Source organism: Gymnoscopelus microlampas (genome assembly GCF_963454915.1).
Source record: "Gymnoscopelus microlampas genome assembly, chromosome: 18".
NCBI classification, from domain to species: domain Eukaryota; kingdom Metazoa; phylum Chordata; class Actinopteri; order Myctophiformes; family Myctophidae; genus Gymnoscopelus; species Gymnoscopelus microlampas.
The window spans coordinates 39,803,692-39,825,273 of NC_139955.1; the positions used below are offsets into that span (position 1 = coordinate 39,803,692).

The following is a 21,582-nucleotide window of genomic DNA, read 5'->3' on the forward strand; positions in this document are numbered from 1 at the left end:
CAGTAAAGTGAAAGTACTTCACAATTGTACTTACAGTAAGCACAGCACTTGAGTAAATGTACTTAGTTACTTTCCACCAATAGCAAGATCTAACTGTTTGAGCGTTTGGGCTTATGCCTCTGCAGTGTTCAAGGGAACTGTCTTGGCCTGTTTTATTTATGGAGATAAATAAACCGGTGCTTTCTTACAGCTGCTGTAAGGCTGTTTGACTGACGTGTAGCTTGTCGTTGGTGACAGTTGGTTTCTTGCCCAAAAAAAGAGGGAAAAAAAACTTTCCTGGACAGTTCACACCTGTCATTGTGTTTGTAAATGTGTCCACCAGATGGTGTTGACAGAGCCAAAACAAACTAAACAGCCTTGCAGCCCAACTACACATACCTCTAGAGTAAAAGTATCAATACCGTGTAGAAATACTCTGTTAAAAGTCCGGAATTAAAAATGTACTTGAGTAAAAGTACTCATTATGCAGAATGTCCCATTTCACAAGTTTTCAAATGTATGAAAATCTTTTGAAAATAGCAGATATACAAGCTCACATTGTGTCGGATCGCGACGCATTGTGAGCTTGTAGATCGGCTGGTTTCAAATGGCGGAAATGTATATAGGGCTGAAGTGGTTCATGTGTGTTTTGTAATGATAATCAAAATCTACAAAGTAACTAGTAGCTAACCATTGAAACTGATGTTTACAAAAATCTCAGTTTTAGTGTCCAGAAACACCGTTTTCGTGTGGATGAGAGGCCCTTAACGTACATGAACATGTGTGTTTTCGAAAAATATCCATATACTGTACATGTATAGCCTGGACCATATAGTCTAAAAAACATGAAATAGCTGCAACAGAGAGATACGTTGAGTTTAATCCTATTATGACACACAATCCAAAATAGCATTTTGCATTTGGTTCTCTGTTGTTTTCCATCAGCTTGTTATTTGGGCTTGTCCGGCTGGTTGGACATAATCAGGTCTGCTAAAACCAGGACGCTGCTCAGCTCAGATTGTCTGCCTGGCCTGTCACCGTGCCAACGACATCCGCCAATCATAAACACACATGCCTTTGGCTCGGTCCTGTATAGTGCCCTGCCTAACAGAACAAACGCATTGGTGTGTGTCTGAGTTGTGTTTCGCAATGAAACAATGATTATAGCAAACAAACAAACTAACAAACAAACATTATAAAAATTACTACAATTTGCTACTTCATGCTTAAGTGGAATTTCCCAACAACTTAAAATCAAAGTGCAGCTATCAGAGAATAATGTTATTAGATGTATGTCTTATTAATCCTCCCAGGACACTTATGGGACAGTTAGAAATGAAGGAATTTGGATCATTACCTGTTGAAGATTGAATTAAACATCCAAAACTGAATCATTGTGTATGATACAATTGCACACAAATGTTATACACACAAACTATATAGAATTTGCCTATAGAGGGCTCGGTTGACCGTGGACTTGTGAGGTGCTGCACTGTTGCTCCGATCTGCACCGAACTTGGCACAAACACTGTTCAGGGGTCTGCCGTGACAATAGTCACACCAGGGGCCACTTGCGCACGTGCGCACGCGTGTGTGTGTGTGTGTGTGTGCACACGCTCACTTGCTAGGAGACGAAGGCTCTATGCCCTCCTGGTGGGGGCTCCTCACTGGCAGGTGAGTCCGTAGGATACAGCAGCAGTGACAGCACAGAAATGTTTGGGGAGGATTCAATTGGAATGAGGAAATTGGGGAGAAAAGGGAGGTAAACAATTATTGGCTACTCTAAATGATACTAATATTTAAAAAAATCACACCCAGTGTGAAGTGAGCGGTGTTATTTAGCAACAACAGTGGTCATCACAGTGATGGAAGCTCACTTAAAAATAAAACTAATTTTTTTGAAGTGCGTGGTGCTATTTATAGGTTATTAATTTCATCATGCGTCTCGCTAGCCAATCACAGTACTGAGCAAAGGGTGTGAATAGAGTCAGCCAATCACAGTCCAATTTTCACGACGGTCTTTTCACGACGGTGAAACCCACTTATAGGAGCGGCTACACCGCTCAAAAATAGCTGATCTACATGAGAGGTTGTGATGTTGTGTGTCTGTTGGTTGGTGTTTTGTCTGTTGTCTCAGTCAGGTCAGGTCCTCCAGCTCTCTGACTCTTTGATGGAGCACCAACTCATTAGCAGACATGTGGATGTAGCCTCGTTAAAGGAACCATAATGGATGCATTCATCTCATTACACCTGACACCTTACACAGGACACACACCCTCATGAAATGTATCTGCTGGTACAGTACACACACTCACACACATGTTCCCACACACGTACTAAAAATGGATAATTATCAAAGCTGTCACTTCATATATTGTGTAAGATGTACTGTAGTCAGTAGAAAACTCTCTCATACACAAATACCGTAATGAACATTTTTCCAATTAATGTAGGAGCTGACATCTTTACTAATGGGAATAATAAAGTGCAGTATCATGCAGTAATGCACAATATTAAAATGAAATCCTTGCTCCATTGGCTTTCTGTCATATAGTTGGATGTGCACTAAAGGCAATGCAGAGTATAGTACAGTATAGATAGGTCTGACTTTGGCCTGGTAAAAATGGAGGCGCTTAATAAAACATGTTTGTTTTGCATTCACTGCGTCTAATGCCTCTGGGCTTTATAGAGATGAAGCAGAGACCCTCACTACACACTGTGTAAGATTGTGTTGCAGATTAAACCTCTTCATAGATTTCATGGATAGCTTCAAACTGGTTTGACAGCATTGTGTGTTATATCTCTGCTCCATTCCGGCCTTGCCGTGTGTCTCTGCACACATTATAAACAAACTGGCTTCTATTAGCTTGGAATCTCCATCGATGATGTCATTGGTACTGCAGGAAAACAAATAAGCAACATATGCATACGGACACACACAGATAAAAATAACAATTATCCCAACACTACAATCAGAGAGCCGTGCGCCTTTGGAACCTCAACCACTTAGGAACAACTCACGGCCAAAGCACTGCTCCATTTTTCTCCCAACTTGCTACAGAAATCGCTCATGCAAACCTTCACATGTCTCTCCTTTTATAATATTCATAAAGTGCTATATATTTCCAGCTCGCAATTTACTTCCGCCTGGTCTGTTTTAAACAGCCAATCATCATCTGCAACACAGTGAGCACCCTTTGACGGGAGGGAGAGAGAGAGAGGGGTGAGAGAGAGAACGAGGGAGGGAGGGGGAGAGAGAGAGAGAGCGAGAGAGTGGGAGGGAGGGGGAGAGAGAGAGAGAGAGAGAGAGAGAGAGAGAGAGAGAGAGAGGAGAGGGGAAAGAGAGAGAGAGGGGAAAGACAGAGGGGGACGTGTTGACTCTCCAAAAATCTGTACAAGCTAACGATGCGGCCGTTTCACAATCTCGCCCCTAAATACGGTCGCCCCGGATCGCACCGAACGGTCTGGAGTGAGCAATCTGCGCCTAATTGTCTCGCCCCTAAACACGGTCGCCCCCCATCGCAACGAACGGTCTGTGGTGGGCGATCTGCTTCTAAACAGGTGGACAGCGTTTATTTGTTAAGGACGCCCATGCATTCTCCACTGTTGAACGTGCACCCTTTAAGTGCATATCTGCTTGCACATAATTATTTATTATATTGTTGTTGTTAAGTTGAAATAATAGTTGTACAATATAGTTGTACAATATATATATATATATATATATATATATATATATATATACACACACACACACACACACACACACACACACACACACACGCACACACACACACACACACACACACAAACCGTTAACATCCTAACGAGAATCGGTGGGAGAAGAGATATTGTGTGTTTTGGACAAACAGCAGCGTAGTGCTCATGTTCGTTGTGTGAAGCTTAATGTCACAGTGTTTGTGTTGGAGCGCCTCAGTGCGGCTGCAGAGTTCATGTGCAACCTCTTGCAGAACCTCTGTGGCTTCACAGTTTCCCGTTTTCCTTCACCGTGTCTGTGTCTGCCTGGGTGCGCGAGCGACATGTTCGCTGTTCGCCATGTGTTGTCTGCCTCAGCCCAGGGTTGCCAGGTTGCGCGACAACAAGCAATGCACACACACAATTGGTTTGCATCTTTCCCTTTCGTTTTTTCTCCCTTTGTACTCCATTAATCTCAGAGCTAGACCACACTAGGTCTCCAGGGACCCCCAAGGGTCTCCAGGGGTGATGTTTTGCAGGGGTCAGAAGGGGTCCGCGATGTTTCGTGGGGCTCCCAAGACTCCCAGGGGGTCTATGTGGGACCGAGGTGGGTCCCCACTGGGTTGCCCATGTGGGCTTTAGGTGGGTTCTACCTGGGCCCTAGGTGGGCCCCAACTAGACAAGTCTATGTGGGACCGAGGTGGGTCCCAACTGGGACTGGGCCCTAGGTGGAACCCAACTAGGCTATTCTATGTGGGACCGAACCTTATTCGACAGACAGGGGGACAGACACACAGGGACAGAGAAAGAGAGGCGCACAGGACACTCAGCGTTGCCATGTCGTCTGATTATAAGCAATTTTGCCTTACTTTTCACCAGTGTTGCCATGTCCGAATATTATAAGCGACTTCAGCCTACTTTCACACAATACTATCGCTCACACTGTGAGGTGGTTGTAAGTTGGATCTGCGATGCGCAGTGTGCGACGCGTCACGCTAGATGTGAGGGCCGCGCAGCGGCCCGAACTTCTAGTGATAGCAATGCAGAGCATGCATGTGGAAAAAGGCTGAATTGTTATAGTTTTGTTCACAGCACAGATACATATGCTAGTGCTACATGTTGCACTGTAGTTCAATAAGATTGTTGTGATACGATGCATTTGTATGTGACTTTGTTATGGTCCAAAGGTACAGTATGACAAGGAGATACTGTCGGCCTTAAGCTATTATTTCATACTAGAGTTTCGGGGGGCTACGCCCCCCTCAACCCCAGCCGCGCACGGGGCCCAGCCGTGTGTATATTGGGGGACCCAAATCGCCGGAGTGAAACTGTGGAAATTTTTTTTTGAAAAAGGAAAAAATTTGAAGAAATAATATTTGTTATGTTTCAGGGGGTCCACAGGGGGTCCGCGGACCCCCTGATGGTCCACTGACCCCCTGTGGAGTGTTGGGACGCGCGGGGACACCCCTGGAACATTGCGGACCATTTCGGTGTTTTTTTTTTTTTCATGAAGGTGGTTGCTTGTTTCTGGCGCAGGCTGTGCAAACCTGGCAACCCAGCGCATGCTGCCGCACGTTTAAGTGGCGTAGCGTCATGAGGGTCAGTGGGGCCGTGGCTCGGTCAGTGAAGACCCTGTAGTGCGGATGATATGTGGCATAGAGGGGCAGATTGTAAATCCACAGAGGAAACATCCGTGGGCTACCATTGGTTCAGCGATGTGTGCGGTCGCCCTGCGGCCCCTCCTCCTCCACCAATGTGCAGTATTGAGAGCCCTGACGTCACAACAATTGGAGCGATGGGCACTGCACTGTGGTTGGTTAGGGTACACCTAGGGCCCAGGTAGAACCCAGTTAAAGCCTGCATGGGCAAACCCAGTTAGGACCCGCCTTGGTCCCACATAAACATGGCTAGTTGGGGCCCACCTAAGGGCCAGGTAGAAGCTACTTATAGCCTGCATGGGCATCGCAGTTGGGACTGAAGTGGATGCCGCTGACATTGCTGACATGGGGTCCATATGGTTTAGCCCACCTTGAAACCATATGGGAACTACGCTGGCATGCTGGCTGTAATGCAAACGCTGCATCATACCTGCAGTGTGTAGTTTGATGTTGTGTGTGTAGCAGATATACCTGCAGTGTGTAGATCAATGTCCATAGGAAAGTCAATGCCCAGCAGTGTTTTTTTTCCCCAGCAGAGTTTCTAGTGTCTCTGTGTCTCTCTGGAAGAGGTTGCACATGAACTCTGCAGCCGCACTGAGGCGCTCCAACACAAACACTCTGACATTAAGCTGCTTCACACAACAAACATCAGCACCACGCTGCTGTTTGTCCAAAAGACACAATATCTGCTCTCCCACCAACGTTCATTTATCGACAGCCGTACAGACTCCTTTTGACACATTTTACGTCGTTTATCCAGCTCTCACTGACTCTCCACATCGGGCTGTTATTTTGCTGCGATCAAGTCAACGATGTGAGAGATTAGCTATCACAGACGGACGGACAGGGGGTGAAACATAGTGTTGCGCCATGCCTTTCGGCCTGGCGGAGACAATAAAAAACCGAAAGTAAAGGAAATGGCCATTTCTGCAACAGAAGTAGTCAATAAACTATGCTATGAAAACATGGGGCACATTGGCAAAGAATGTAAGAAAGAGGCAATCATGTAGAAAATAGCCGATCTCCAAGCTTACAAAGCCTCTGAACGTGAGGCGTTTCGAGCTTGTAGATCGGCTATTTTCACAATATTTACTTGTGCAACGGAGTCAAACAGAATGGGGGGGTCCCAGATCAAGTACGTGTATTTGGGGGGGGGGGGGGGGGGGGGGCGGCGGCGTGAAAGGGTTGATAAACACTGCTCTAATCGGAGCGAAATTATCTGAAATTACTACATGACCATAATGCAGCCTAACATCTGTTGCACGGGGCGGTCCTGCCATTACGTTAGTTACTGTAGTTGCTGTGGAGCGACATAGTTCTCCAGAAGACACACACAAACATACACCATCTACAATGGACGAACTGAGCAGCAATATAGACATTCACCACACGAACGTGCATTGTTGACAAAGTGATTGCACAGCCGCTGCAGGCATGACAACCAGGTTAGCGTTAGCGACATGGCAGCTATCACAGCGCCCTGTCCGTCGTGCTGCAACTGCCTGTGATGGCTACAGCAGTAACAGCAAGCTGTCTGCGATGCCATTGTCTGGAGACTGCTCTTAGCGTGACACGACCAATGAGAGTGAGCGCTGTAGTTGTTGCTAAGATACGGTGGCGTCTCTGCCCCATAGCTTGTAGATCTCTCACACATGATTGGCGTAGGCTGCGTTGCCAGGTCTGACTTTGTGTCTAAGCAATGGTCGGCTGATTTTGGCGCGCCTTTGGGCTCGTTTGCATTGTGCGCACGGCAGCGCTTGTTTAGCGTACGTCAGCGCGACGTGGCAACGGACGTGGCAACGTGAAAGGTGATTGGCTGGTGAAAAGAAACACCCGACGTTACACCAGAAATGGTGCCTGGAGAAAATGGTGACCAAAAAAAAAGTTTGGAAAAAAAGGAAAAAAACCCCGCAGCGGCTGCGTGCAGTTGTGGTGATGAGGTCGTGCGCACGGTAAACGGTACGAAGCTGCCTCCCCTTCCGTTTTGTCCGACATTTGGTGAGTAGAATTAATTATGTTGCGCGGTGGAAAAGGTGTATTGAGCAGTGAGATGTCCCCTACGCGAGGCGTAAATTCAGCGCGGCCGGCGTGGCGAGTCAGTTGGCGACATGTGGTCTGGCGGTGCGTTGTTTAGTCGATAACAGAGCTGTGGGGTGTGGACACCGAGGGTGCGGAAGTTGGTCGCCATTTATATAGTTAGATGATACTTTGAAAAAAGTGAGAGTATTCTGTCTGTGTGACTCTCTAGTCTTAATGTGGTGAATCCATCCATCCATCCATCCATCCATCTTCATCCACTTATCCAGAGGGTCATGGAGGTAACAGTTCCAGCAGAGAATCCATCTTCCCACATCAGCCACTTACCTCTGGGTATAATCTCTACTGGTCTACACATGTCACTGTGAACCACATTGTGTTTTGTTTTGTTTTAAACTAGGGTTGTCCGATATTGGCTTTTTTTACCGATAACCGATATACCGATATTGTCAAACTCTTAATTACCGATACCGATATCAACCGATACCGATATATGCGGGGATTACTGTGATTAGGGTAAGCTCAAATTTCATATCACACACACCATAAAGTAAGAACTCCTGTAAATTATTAAAAAAAAAATATATAAAAAAAATATCGGTATCGGTTTTCAAACCGATACCGATATTTTCCGATACCGATTTTTATGTTAATATCGGACGATAATATCGGGAGGCCGATAATTTTAAACATTTTATCCCACGATTTTTGTAACTTAATTTCTTCACTCAGTGCCAATTGCCTAAGCTGTAATCCTGGGCGCTACTCTCCCTCTGCCAGCCCACATTATGTTTTTATGTTTCTTTTTCATCTGCATCTTTCTCTTAATCATCATGTCATAATATTCTTATATTATGCTTGGACCCCGTTGTTTATTTATTTATTCATGCATTTGTTTATTTGATTATTTATTTATAGTGGGATCACCGTTTGTATCTTTTTTGTTGGCAGTCATGACAGCCAGTTCCCACCTGATGTCATGTGGGAGTTCAGACTGCTCCAAACCGTACTGAATAACTGCTAGCTTGCATAGTGTCTTCAGCGTTGGACTTAAATCTAAGATATACAGGTCATCAGGTGTGTCGTATCCTCCAAAGAGGATGATACGATCTCCCACCTTACAACAATCCATGAAATATGGGCACAGGGCTTTCCCTTTTGGCTCGATCTTCCTCCATGAGCAGGTCTGTGGATTGAATGTCCACGCATCATTGAAGGGCTGGTTTGAGTTGTTGTATCCACCCAATATGTACAGCTCTCCATTGTAGGTAAAGGCTGAATGACCCCAGCGTCCTTCTGTAAGAAGCTGTGCAAAAGGCCTGCTCAGCCAGCAGTTGGTCTCTGTGTCAAACACTCTGATGTTGTTGTTGTGGTCCAGATAGGCCCCACATACAAACATCTTTGTCCCAATGATGGTGGCAGAGTGATGTGATGAAACACGTGGAGTACCTGTGGTGTTAATTAAAGACCAGACCATTGTGGTGGTGTCCAACTTGTAGATGTCATTAGTGCGTCCAGTCAGCTGGGTGTCTCCTCCATAGATATACATGACCTTCTTCAAGACACAGGCTGAGTGGTTGATCCTCCCCCCTGGAACAGTACCAGAAATATTAGGTTTGGACCATCTGTGGTTGTCAACATCAAATGAATAAAGCATGTTGCAGTAAGGATATCCTCCCCCCCAGATGTAGACAATATCTTCTACCAGAACAGCTGTGTGGCCCAAGCGCACGCAGGGAACCTCAAGGTCATGTTCTCCTCTTCCATCTGTCCATGGGGGCAACTTCCTCCATTGTAGAGACACTGAGTTGAAAATGTGGACTTCAATCTGACCACTGGTGTTCTCGTTATCGTATCCTTCAAATGAGTACAGCTTGTGTCCGACTACCACAGCGGCTGGGTAGGAATGCCTATGTCCTCCTTTCAGATGTATTGTCCAGTGAAACATTTCACACACCAGCACCACTTTGTGAATCAGTGAAACTAATTCACAGAAGGTGGCTAGAAGGTAAGGCAATTAGTTTCCAGAAGTTGCTGAATGGTGTTGTGTTAGAAAATACAATAATGACATTTAAAAGGACAATTACATCTGATGTAACGTCACGTCAGCACTATGACATCATATTGATGACATCTGGGTCCTCCTTATATGGGCAAAAAAGGGACACAGACAGACATGCAGACGTCATATTAATAACGTCAGTTATCTCAATAGGGAGTTTGTTTGGATTTAAAGATATTTTTGAAGAACTGATACAACGCCCGACACCCTCGAGTCGAGTATAGCTGTTGCACCCGTTGTACCAGTTGTCAGAGTATAGGCTACTGTGCAGGGCATTCAAGGGACAGACAGACAGACGGGCAGACAGACGTCCCTCTCGAAACATCATTTCCTCGGCGATAGCCTACACACACCAAGTTGATCGGTCAGACAAGTCAATTAACCTGGGAAGATAGGCATTTCTTCAGAAGAATTTGTAAGGATTCCAAGGAACTGCTTGTTCCTTGTGTTGTTTTCATTCTCAATTTTATCACATTTCATTTAGATTCTTGTAGAGAGACACTTTTTCCACACCTGGTTGCATTTGGCTACGCCTACACTATACCATTTGAACAAAAGACAATTTATTGATATAATATAATAGCAATGCAGAGCATGCATGTGAAAAAAGTCTGAATTGTTATAGTTTTGTTCACAGCATAGATATATATGCTAGTTTAGGCAATTAGCAGACACTCTTACCCAGAGCAACTTACAATAAGCAAGGCTATCACATATACAGTACATAGAATGCAAAGAGACAGTGTAGTGCCTCAGGAAACTATATCAAAGAAGAACCAAAAACCTAGCGTCAGTCTAAACGATATACTATCAAAACAATTGGTATTATTATGGGGTATATACAAAGGTCCCTGGTTAAAGTCCCAGGGGGTCCAATTCAAACTTGCCAACTATGTGGCAATGTATGCATGTGAAATGATTTCATATTCTTCTGAAGGTCATTTCATAATTGACCTCACTTTACCTTCATTAATATACCATTGTGTTATCTCTGCTCTATTCCTGCCTTGCTCAGCTCATGCCGTCAGCTACACATATGCATCCACAGCATATCTGTGTGTCACTATAATTATTGTCCGTGCACTCCACCGCCTGATATTCCACAGAGCATGCAGGCGTACAGTATGTTTAGACATGCATAACGACAGTAAAATGCGAGCCTTTGAGGCAGAACATTTAAAAAGATTATTTCAAAGTGCCCGAGTTCCTTGATGAATCATTTCATCCCTAAAACAGATGAATAAGTGATGTGTTAATTATTATTGCATCATCAACTAATAGCTTTAAATTACTTATAAGTAACCATTTTTATTATTTGTACACAATATCTCTCTTTTCTTAATATTAATGTACAGTTTGGGTTCATTTAAGGCAAGGGGTGTGGGACATATGCTGCTGGAGATAACACAGTGTATGAATAGTGTATGTTTCTATATATAGTAATACAATGCTGTGGAAACACTGTGAAACTGTTGTGAAAAAAACTGCCATTTGAAAACATTTACTGCCAAATAATTCAATTTTCCATTAAATAGGGTTTGAAAAAAACGAAACATACTGTATGTCTGCTTTTTAGTTTTGACTAATAGGCCTGCGGAAAGCTACTACAGTGCAATATAAGCTATTGCAGGAGGCCACAGTTGTCTTTGCTCCAATGACACATTAAATCATTGCAGATATTAGTTACCAGACCTGTCAAATCATTAAAGATTAAAGTAGGATATAAAAACAGGCTTAACTCTGAGTCCAAGTAAGCCGATGTATGCCGATATAACTTGACTAATTATCGGAAACTTATCTGTCCTGTCAATTATCAGAAGATCAACAGTCCACAGTGTACTTAGAGTGATGGATGTAGACCAAAATAAATATTCTAATAACTACTTGAAGCTTCTAGAAATGCAGAGACTAATCAGAGACCTTTCATCTCCAACCTATCACAACCTGTCTTCTCGTTTTAAGGCCGACGACATTTCAGGTATATATAGAGCAGAAGGGCCCTAGCTACTGTACAGTAGACCTGCATTTCTTCTGAGACTAAAGGAAATCACCACAAAGCAACCATGGTTGACTGGACAGATGAAGAACGTACTTTAATTCAATATATCTTCACCAATCTGAAATATGAAGAAGTCGGACCCGAGGCTCTGAGCAGGTATGGAGTTCCTCTCTAACAAAGTCAGATCTTAATCAGTTGTTATGTTTTGTCTGATCATTCCCTGCACTAAAATGTCAACGTAATCATTATGTGTTTCCCCAGGTGTCTGATCGTGTACCCCTGGTGTCTGCGGTACTTCGGAGCCTTTGGTAACTTGTACAGCGCACAGGACATCATCCTTAACCCAATGATCGCAGCCCACGGTACCAAGATTGTGCACGGCCTGGACAGAGCTATGCAGAACATGGACAACATCAAGGAGACTTATAAGGAGTTGAGTACTCTGCACTCCGAGAAGCTGCACGTCGACCCCGACAACTTCAGGGTAAGTTTTATAATAAGAACTAATACAAACTTTATTAATGTAGCACCTTTTTTTTCAAAACAAAAATACTGCAGTGTTTTAAATACACATGATGAAGAATAACATAGGAATAATACCAATAGAAATACCAATGGCATTTATTCTAGTCTATAACTTTATTAACATAGCACCTTTCATCAAAACAAAGACACACAGCAAGCAATTAAGTTAAACCATAACAAATAAAATAGAACAAATAGTAAAATAAATGGCCAAACAGGGCATGCATTTATTGATACTCAACCGTAGAAGTAATGTTACTTTATCTGCTAAAGATGAGTTTTCGGTATTTTCTTAACCTATTTAGACCAATTTAACCTATCCGTGACAGCATCTGTGTCATTTTAGATTTTGATCTATTTTCTTAATTTTTTTGAAAACTGTTAGGATTTAGAAGCCGTTTTTAGAATCGGCCTCAGGTCTAAAAAGTGTATTAAAATTCACCTCCAGCACAGGTATCTAACAGTGTTAATTCTCTGCCCCACAGCTGTTTTCTGACTGTCTCTCCATCGTCATTGCCGGCAAGCTGGGCATCCAAACCTTCACTCCTGAAATGCAGAGAGCCTGGCAGAAGTTCTTGTTGGTGGTGTGCTCCGCTCTGGGCCAGCAGTACCACTAGAAGTCCATGGGCCTCCAGGCCTGGAGAACGAGAGGTCTAATGGAGCTCATCGAATTCACAGCATTTGAAAATACGCAAATAAAAAATGCTGTATGATACTGAAATAACTTCTCAAAGATCATCATTTCATTTGTCATCTACAAACCTAAAGGGCTGAAATAGAAAAGACATAAAACATAGACGGGAACGGGAAGCAGGATTGAAAATGTGAGTGACAAAATTTGAAGTGAAGCTATAGACTATTTTGACACTTACAGTATATATTTTTGTCTCACCAGAAAATATAAATAGCCTACTAATATTAATTATTTGGCCTATCTGCATCACACAACTAAACTACTGCTATTGGCTGCAACCACAGTGAGGGCGGGTCTTCACTCTGTAGAATCAGTAGAAGCCACAGAAACATACCCTACTTAAAGTAATACTAGGTAACTTTTTCAAAAGAACTAAAGTAAAATGTTATATCTTTTGAGTGTCAAATGTTTCACAACACCCATTCCATGAATTTCACCCCCGAAAGCCTATTATAAACATATTTTCTATTGAAAGTGGACAGGGGTGTCTTTCCCCACGAAAATTACGTCATACGACCGGAAAACGGAAATGTACCGGTTTCCTGTTTGTCCCGGAACTACCACACTAGTAACACAAAGGAATTTCACGCTATTTTTATGGCATTGTAGGATTTGAAGATGGAAAAGGTATTAAGAAAAGCATCAAAAGTGGCAGGTCCACAGGCTTGTTTCGAGCTTGTAGATCTGTTACTTTAACAGTTTTTTTTAAAATCCAGAAAAGTAACATTTTTGGACGTGTGAGGTTTCCAACCAACAGAGACGATGTGAAGATATGGTTGAAATAAGTGAAGAGATCCTTTCTGATTTAATGATATTGCCACAAAGTTTACCAAAATCATCCGACTCTCTAGAAACTTTGAGGACGTTCTGAAGTAGAGAGAAAGGCTCCTTCAGTACTTCCATCATTTACTACTTGGCCAGAGAGTGGAGGCCTGTGAGTTATTTTCACCCTGAAGACACATAACAGCTCTGGGAGGAAGATAAATAATTAGTTATGAGATGTTTCTCTCTTCATTCATCAGCCTGAGGACCATGGCTGACATTGGAGAAAATCCAAGCTGAAAGAGGGTAATTTTTCTGCAGCATTTTTCTTTTATTCATCTGAAATAAAAACCATTTATTTGTTTTAGACCCCTCTCCGCAGTGGTGTAAAGTACATTTACTCAAGTACTGTACTTAACTTTAGTGGAGTATTTCCAATTTTCAATGCTTTTACTTCTACTCCGCTCTACATCTCTGAGGAAAATATTGTACTTTTACTGAAAACTTTACTTACAAGTTACTTTTTATATTTAGATGTTTATCACTAAACATACATTAACCACATATATTTCGGCATTCTGCATAATGAGTACTTTTGGTACTTTACTAAAGTAAACTCTGAATACCAGACTGTTACTTGTAACAGAGTATTTCTACATTGTGGTATTGATGCTTTTACTGAAGTAAACAATGTGAATACTTGTTTTACTGCCCCTCCGTAATAAGTCAAAGGCTTTTGGAGAGAGTGCCATCTTTTTTTTTTTACAAAGACTAAATGCAGGTTTTCACAGTTCTGGCCCAAGCAGCATTTTGTTTGCGTCATAAAAAGACAGTGAAAGTAGGTTACACGTCTTCTCTCTTTTCTCCTAAATAGCCTGAAGCAGAGCAGATAATATTCTGAGCTGGTTGGATAGCAATTCACAGTACAGCGAGTTTGAAGCAATTAATGCTGTCTGGATATGTTGCTGTAATTATTTATATGTTCTTACCCTGAACCTAACTTCACATCTACTGTACGTTGTCACTGTTTACTTTTTTTTAAACGAGAAGAGATTATGAAACTTGGAATCGTAGAGTAGCTATATACGGTAAGTAGGCTATTGTACGTCAAAGTTACAATTAAGGCGCTAGACCAGGGAACTAGATCAGTGGTTCCCAAACGTTTTAGATATGAGACTTTTGCCCGGGACCCAAACTAGGAAAAATAGCAGATCTACAAGCTCACAACGCGTCGCTTCGTTGCGAGCTTGTGGATCTGCTATTCACTACTTCTTAAGCGTTCTTTTTTATTTATTTATGGAAATTATTTGATTTTTGTAATATTTATGAAAAACTTTTCCTGACAAGGACCCCCAAAATGATATGTATTTGGCCGCGGACTCCAGTGTATTTACAGTGTATTTATACTGTGGTGATTGCAACAAGGATTGGCTGATGTGAGTGGAGGCAGGTGTAGTGGATAGGGGTGATTATGAATGGGGAGTGGCTAATGAGTGAAGGTAGGTGTGGTAGACGGGGAGTGGCTGTGATAAGCAGAGGGTGGTCTCCACTCCTGAACCTACGTTGTATACAACTCCATGTTTGAGAACCACTGTTCTAAATCCTAAGAGTTTTCTGAAAAACCTATATAGCTAAAACATTTAAATGACACAGATGCTTTCCCGGTTTTAATGGGTTAAATGTCTTTGTGCGACAAACACATTTAATAGACATGTTATTAAGTTATTAACATGGAAACCTCTTTGTGTATTGATAAACGATCAGGCCCCTCTTATGTTGTCCTTTGAGTCATATTTGTATTGGTGATGAATGAGGAATAAAAAGCGTAATAAATCACCACATTAACAGTGTGATCCATAGCGCTGGGGAGAAAGAGAGTTAGATCATTTTTAACTACGCATCAGTCCCCTCTTTTCTTTAGGGTTTTTGGTAAATGTGTTCTATAATTGATTTCAGACGGGGGGAGAGAGCCAATAGAGTTTAGCACTATAGGCTGTAGAAGTTTAAAGTGGATTTCTCTGTGACCGTGGTCAATGTTGGCATTTCATTATCTCTACTCTGCAGCAGAGAGCAGTGGGGCTGTTCAGATTCCACTGGTGGAAAGTCCTGTAATTATTGTCTGACATAGTCATATAGAAATAAACACAGCACAATTTTGCATTTTAAAACTATTGATTTCCACATTGACCTGGTTAGCTAAGTGGTTCCTATTCTCTTTCGAGATTCAAGACTGTTTTATTATCCACATCCTCATACAAGTGTGTGTGCAGTGAAACGTTGTTGTGGCACACTCTGCCAGAGTATGCTAATAATGTCCGACATAATGAAAACGAGGTATAATACAAGTAATCCAGCTCAATCCACTTTATTTAAAGTATATCGCTGCTGTCGGGCAGAAACCTCTTATCCCCATATTTTAACCTTTTTCGCAGATTAACCGCCTACTTGATCATACTACAGCCTCACACAAAAGCATCTGCAAGCTCTAAAACGAGCTTTGAGCTTGTCGATCTGCTGCTTTTGCATTTTTCGAATTTGAATCGTGAAAAGTAACAGTTTGGGCAGTGCTGGAAAAAGTACTCAAATGTTTTACTTAAGTAAAAGTATCAATACTGCAATGTAGAAGTACCCTGTTACAAGTAAGAGTCCGGAAATCAAAATTTGCTTGAGTAAAAGTACAAAAGTATTGGTAACAAAATGTACTTAAAGTACCAAAAGTAAAAGTACTAAAATGTTTGAAAATAGCAGATCTACAAGCCCGATCTTGTAGCACAAGCTTGTAGATCAGCTATTTTCAAATAGCCTAGGTATAAAATAGGGCTTATAATGTAATAATTTATATCTGCAAAGTAACTAGTCACGAAAGTTTTCAAATAATTGTATAGTGGAGACGTACAAAAGTACAATATTTGCCCCCTGAAATGTAGAGAAGCAGAAGTAAAAGTATAGATAATTGGAAATACTCCAGTAAACTAAAAGTACCTCAAAATTGTACTTAAGTACAGTACTTGAGTAAATGTAGTTATACTTTACACCACTGAGTTTGGGACATAATGAGGTTTCCAACTGACAGAGACGATATAGCATTTTTTTTACAGAGGGGTTACCAAAGTGCTGCAAAAAGATTCAAGTGACCCAAAATCCGAAGGTATATGAACCGAACGGTGGTATTTACTGAGCCGTCACATTCCCTACTGGAAAAACATTCATCAGCTGCTACAAATACAAATAGAACATTATATTTCACAGAAGCAGCTTTCTGTCGAGACGCGTTTGGTTGTCTGATCGATGAAATGCAGAAAATCCTCTGACTCGTCTCCCCCTTACCTCTATACAGTAGTAGGCAGGCCTATGACTTTCTCATAATCACAGACTGTCTCTCCTTGAATATCCTAAGAAGGACAGATATCCATCATGCTGCTGGGAAAATGCAATCACCTGCTTGGCAAAGCACTCATGTTTCATAAGAGCCTCCTCACCTCCAGTAGATGTCTTAACGCAGAGCACAGAAGGTAGTTTGTGTGACAAAGAATCATCATACCAGCTCTTGTGCCATATTTAACCCATTGAAACCGGGAACGCATCTGTGTAACCACTTTAAACATCATTTTATACTTTGGCTATTCAAAAATAGCAGATATACAAGCTCATAGCGCGGCACCGAGTGCCGAAAAAAAAAAAAAAAAAAAACGTGAAACTTTGTGCAAATCTTTGAATATATATATGTTTTTTAAAGCGAACATTTTTTAACTCAAATCTGCTTCTGGGGCGTCCCTGGAGCAACATATTTTGAGATGGGGGTCCGCGGCCAAATACATATAATTTTGTAAAAAAGCTGTTTGTACATTTGTAGAATCCCCAGAAGCAAAGATTTGAGTTACAAATGTTCACTTTAAAAAATATGTATTCAAAGATTTGCACACATTTTCATGATTTAAAAAGAAAATAGCAGATCTACAAGCTCATAGCGCGGCACTCGGTGCCGCGATATGAGCTTGTATATCTGCTATTTTTGAATAGTCAAAGTATAAGATAATGGTTATATTGGTTAAAATCTAAAATGCTTTCCCGGTCCTAATGGGTTAAATATCTTTGGTCTCTGAAGTACCCTATATACCCAGGCACTAGTTTTGACTGGCTTATAGAGATAAACAACTACTTTCCCACCGTGATATACAGACACATAAAACAGAGTAATGCAAAATCGACAGCGAACACTGCCGACGCGATATACCTAAATTAGCATCCAGTCCATGACTTACGAGCTAATTAATTCAGTCAAATTGGATACAACCTCGTGGAGTGTGCATGCATACGGCAAACAGTGAATCGTTTTTTTTTATTATTTACGCCGAGCTCTGATCATATTTTTAATTAAAATTCTTCAATGACATGTGAGCTAATTAAAATGAGCTAATGAGCATTGTCCGCTGTTAGATAGATATGCTGATCTAGCCCATTAAAACCTGGAAAGCATCGGTGTCATTTTTTATACGATTTTTATACGTTGGGCTATTCAAAAACAGCAGATATACAAGCTTGCAGCGCGTCACTTGTACATCTGGTATTTTTTTTTAACGTTTTTAAAACACTTGAAAACGTGAAACTGCTGCTATAGAAGGTTAGAAGAACAGTGTTTTGAAAAAACTTACGGTATGTTGCTGTAATATCAGTGGTTCTCAAACTTTTTTCATGTCAAGGACCCCCAAAATTATATGTATTTGGCCGCGGACTTCCATCTCAAAATATGTTGTTCCAGGGACCCCCAGAAGCAAGGATTTGAGTTAAAAATGTTCACTTTAAAAAACTCTCTATATATATTCAAAGATTTGCACAAATCTTCCACGATTAAAAAAAATAAATAGCCGATCTACAAGCTCATATCGTGGCACCCGGTGCCGCGCTATGAGCTTGTATATCTGCTATTTTTGAATAGCCAAAGAAATCTTTGACACTGATGCGTTCTCTGTCTTAATGGGTTAATGGGCTAGACGCAGTTCCTCAGTCCAGTACAGCATGCAGCAGCTTGGCGATGACAACAACCCTGTCTCTTTGAAGTGTCAGTTCATATATATTGTGAAGGCCGCAGGGTATTCTAACATGAGGATGTTTGTATCAACACAGCAGTGGCTTTGTTAACAGCCTTTTAACATGCATTCCCCTGCAACAACGTGAGGAATTGAGTTCCCCCTCAGGTGTATTATTGGTAATAAGGATGTCTAATTCCTTCATTATGGAAGTCAAATAGTCAGGAAGTGAATGTCGTCAAATGGTGACAGCCAGCTTCTTGCTTTGAGCCCAGTAAACGTGCTGCTTAAAGGGATCGTTTTTTTTTCCAATCAATTAGTCACCCCATGGAGACTTCAATTCATGGATATTTTTTTTTGTTTTGGTCGCATTCCTAAGCCAATAATTGGATGACCAGCGGATCGGTAGGCAGGAGACACAAAGGCGACTCTTTGTGTCTCCTACCGGAACCGCTGCCGGTCATCACATTATTGGCTTAGGAATGCGACACAAACAAAACGATATCCATGAATTCAAGTCTCCATGGGGTCGATTCGATAGAAAGGGGGTGAACTATCCCTTTAACTATGAAAATGAAAGCAGCACACGTCACCCCCAACGCGTTTCATCCGAATACGGCCCTGAGAGAAAAGGAGATAGCCTGTACGCTCCATGTTGGGCTTCTTCAAATCCCTTCCCCTCATAACACATTCTCCATAGTGCCTCTTTCTCTGCTTTTTTCTTTTTTTTTTGCTGTCTTTTATGTCACCAGGTCTCTTTCTGTCAGAACTCTACTGAACCACTTAATGATGAGGAGAAAGGCTGAGTATTAAAAGAATGACCTCCACAAGGACTTTAATGGATAAAGTAGCTGACCGTCTCACTGCACTTATTCCTGTCACTGAAGTGTCCCGGCGCGTCAGTCTGACTGTAATGGACTTCTGAAGGACAACCGTGGGTTGATATTGCGCACTTTGGAGGTGAAACGTCTGACAGTCTTCCAGAACATTGGTTCTCAAAGTGGGGTCCGGGGACCCCCCAGGGGGCTTAACCACTTTGTCCATGTATATGTTGGCTGTTCAAAAATAGCAGATCTACAAGATTTCAGCGTGTCACTTAGTGCCGTGCTGCAAGCTTGCACATCAAGCAGGGACCCCTTACTCTATATTGTATAAAATTGTGTTTCAGATTAAAGTTTTTTTTTTTTACTTAAGTCTGCTCTTTTTTCCCTCGACACCTACAGTATAGCCTCTTTGCCAAAAATAGCTGATCTAAAAGCTCTCAACGCCTCGCGCTGCGAGGCGTTGAGAGCTTGTAGATCAGCTATTTTCGGCTAATGTTCCCCTCAGAAAAGGAATTCTAGGGTTTAAGTGGTTAATGTAAAAAAACTAAATCCTATCACACAAAGATTTGGCGGACCCCCTATAGTAGCTCTGAGGACCCCCTAGGGGTCCCGGACGCCCTGTTGAAGACCCCTGGTGTAGAGAAACACTGCATGATCCAAAGGTCCTGGGTTCAAATCCTACAAATAGCTGATCTACATTTTGAAGAATCTTACAATTTCTTAATACTTTTCAGTTTTAAACACATTATAGGAAGGGGGAAAACAATACATTACAAATTCCACTTTAGCCCCATTTCAAATATAATGAACATAGTAGATCTAATATAGTGACAATAGCTCATCTACAAGCTCACAACATGCCGCATTTAGACGTGCTGTGAGCTTGTAGATTAGCTTAGTTTTAGTTTTTTCCCCGCTGTATATGAATCAGATTTGGATCACATTCCTAAGTGGTTTGAAATGAGATTCTAATGAAATTTCTGAACACTCGTACACTGAAGCTTGATTCATACTTTGTCAGTACAACGGTGTCACTTAGAAAATAGCAGATCTACAAGCATCAGTTTTTACGCGTATGTAAATTTGGTTAAATTTCACATCCACAGACAAACGTAAACATTTCCATACTCCTTTGTTGCCTCTTTTGCTGGACAATATATAGAGGATGAAATGCATAATGTATTAAATAATATAAAGGTTACGTCAAATTTGTATTTGATGCAACCTGCATTTTTCAATTGATTGCTATAGCACCACCCTTTGGGCAATGGCTGTGCGCTTCGTGTCTTCGCCATTTCACATATATCCTCTACAGTACCATAACACTAAGTGCTTGGCCCCCTAATGAAGACTAGATACAGTACCATAGCACTAAGTGCTTGGCCCCCTAATGAAGACTAGATACAGTACCATAGCATTAAGTGCTTGGCCCCCTAATGAAGACTAGATACAGTACCATAGCATTAAGTGTTTGGTCCCCTAATGAAGACTAGATACAGTACCATAGCATTAAGTGTTTGGTCCCCTAATGAAGACTAGATACAGTACCATAGCATTAAGTGTGTGGCCCCCTAATGAAGACTAGATACAGTACCATAGCATTAAGTGCTTGGCCCCCTAATGAAGACTAGATACAGTACCATAGCATTAAGTGTTTGGTCCCCTAATGAAGACTAGATACAGTACCATAGCATTAAGTGTTTGGTCCCCTAATGAAGACTAGATACAGTACCATAGCATTAAGTGTGTGGCCCCCTAATGAAGACTAGATACAGTACCATAGCATTAAGTGCTTGGCCCCCTAATGAAGACTAGATACAGTACCATAGCATTAAGTGCTTGGCCCCCTAATGAAGACTAGATACAGTACCATAGCACTAAGTGCTTGGCCCCCTAATGAAGACTAGATACAGTACCATAGCATTAAGTGCTTGGTCCCCTAATGAAGACTAGATACAGTACCATAGCATTAAGTGCTTGGCCCCCTAATGAAGACTAGATACAGTACCATAGCACTAAGTGCTTGGCCCCCTAATGAAGACTAGATAAAGTAACTTGCCAAGTGTTTCCAAGTTGCCAAGAACAAAACATTTTGAGATGGGGGTCCGCGGCCAAATACATGTATAAAAATGTTTTCTAAAGCCTAACAGTGTGTTGCTATATCAGTGGTGCTCCAACTTTTCCATGTCAAGGACCCCCAAAATGATATGCATTTGGACCCCATCTCAAAACATGTTGTTTCAGGGACCCCCAGAAGCACAGATCGGAGTTAAACATGTTCGCTTTAAAACATACATAGGCCTGATATATTCAAAGATT

General features: G+C 41.8%; 1 protein-coding gene across 1 annotated transcript; it reads left to right on the forward strand.

The window, feature by feature from the left end:
• Nucleotides 1-11,495: 11,495 nt before the first annotated feature.
• Nucleotides 11,496-12,573, forward strand: LOC311033639 (hemoglobin subunit beta-2-like; the record flags this gene model as incomplete). Its single annotated transcript, XM_084041234.1, has 3 exons — nucleotides 11,496-11,587; nucleotides 11,693-11,915; nucleotides 12,442-12,573. 3 exons carry the CDS (start codon nucleotides 11,496-11,498, stop codon nucleotides 12,571-12,573), a joined length of 447 nt encoding a protein of 148 aa, XP_083897360.1.
• Between the last annotated feature and the right edge of the window lie 9,009 nt (nucleotides 12,574-21,582).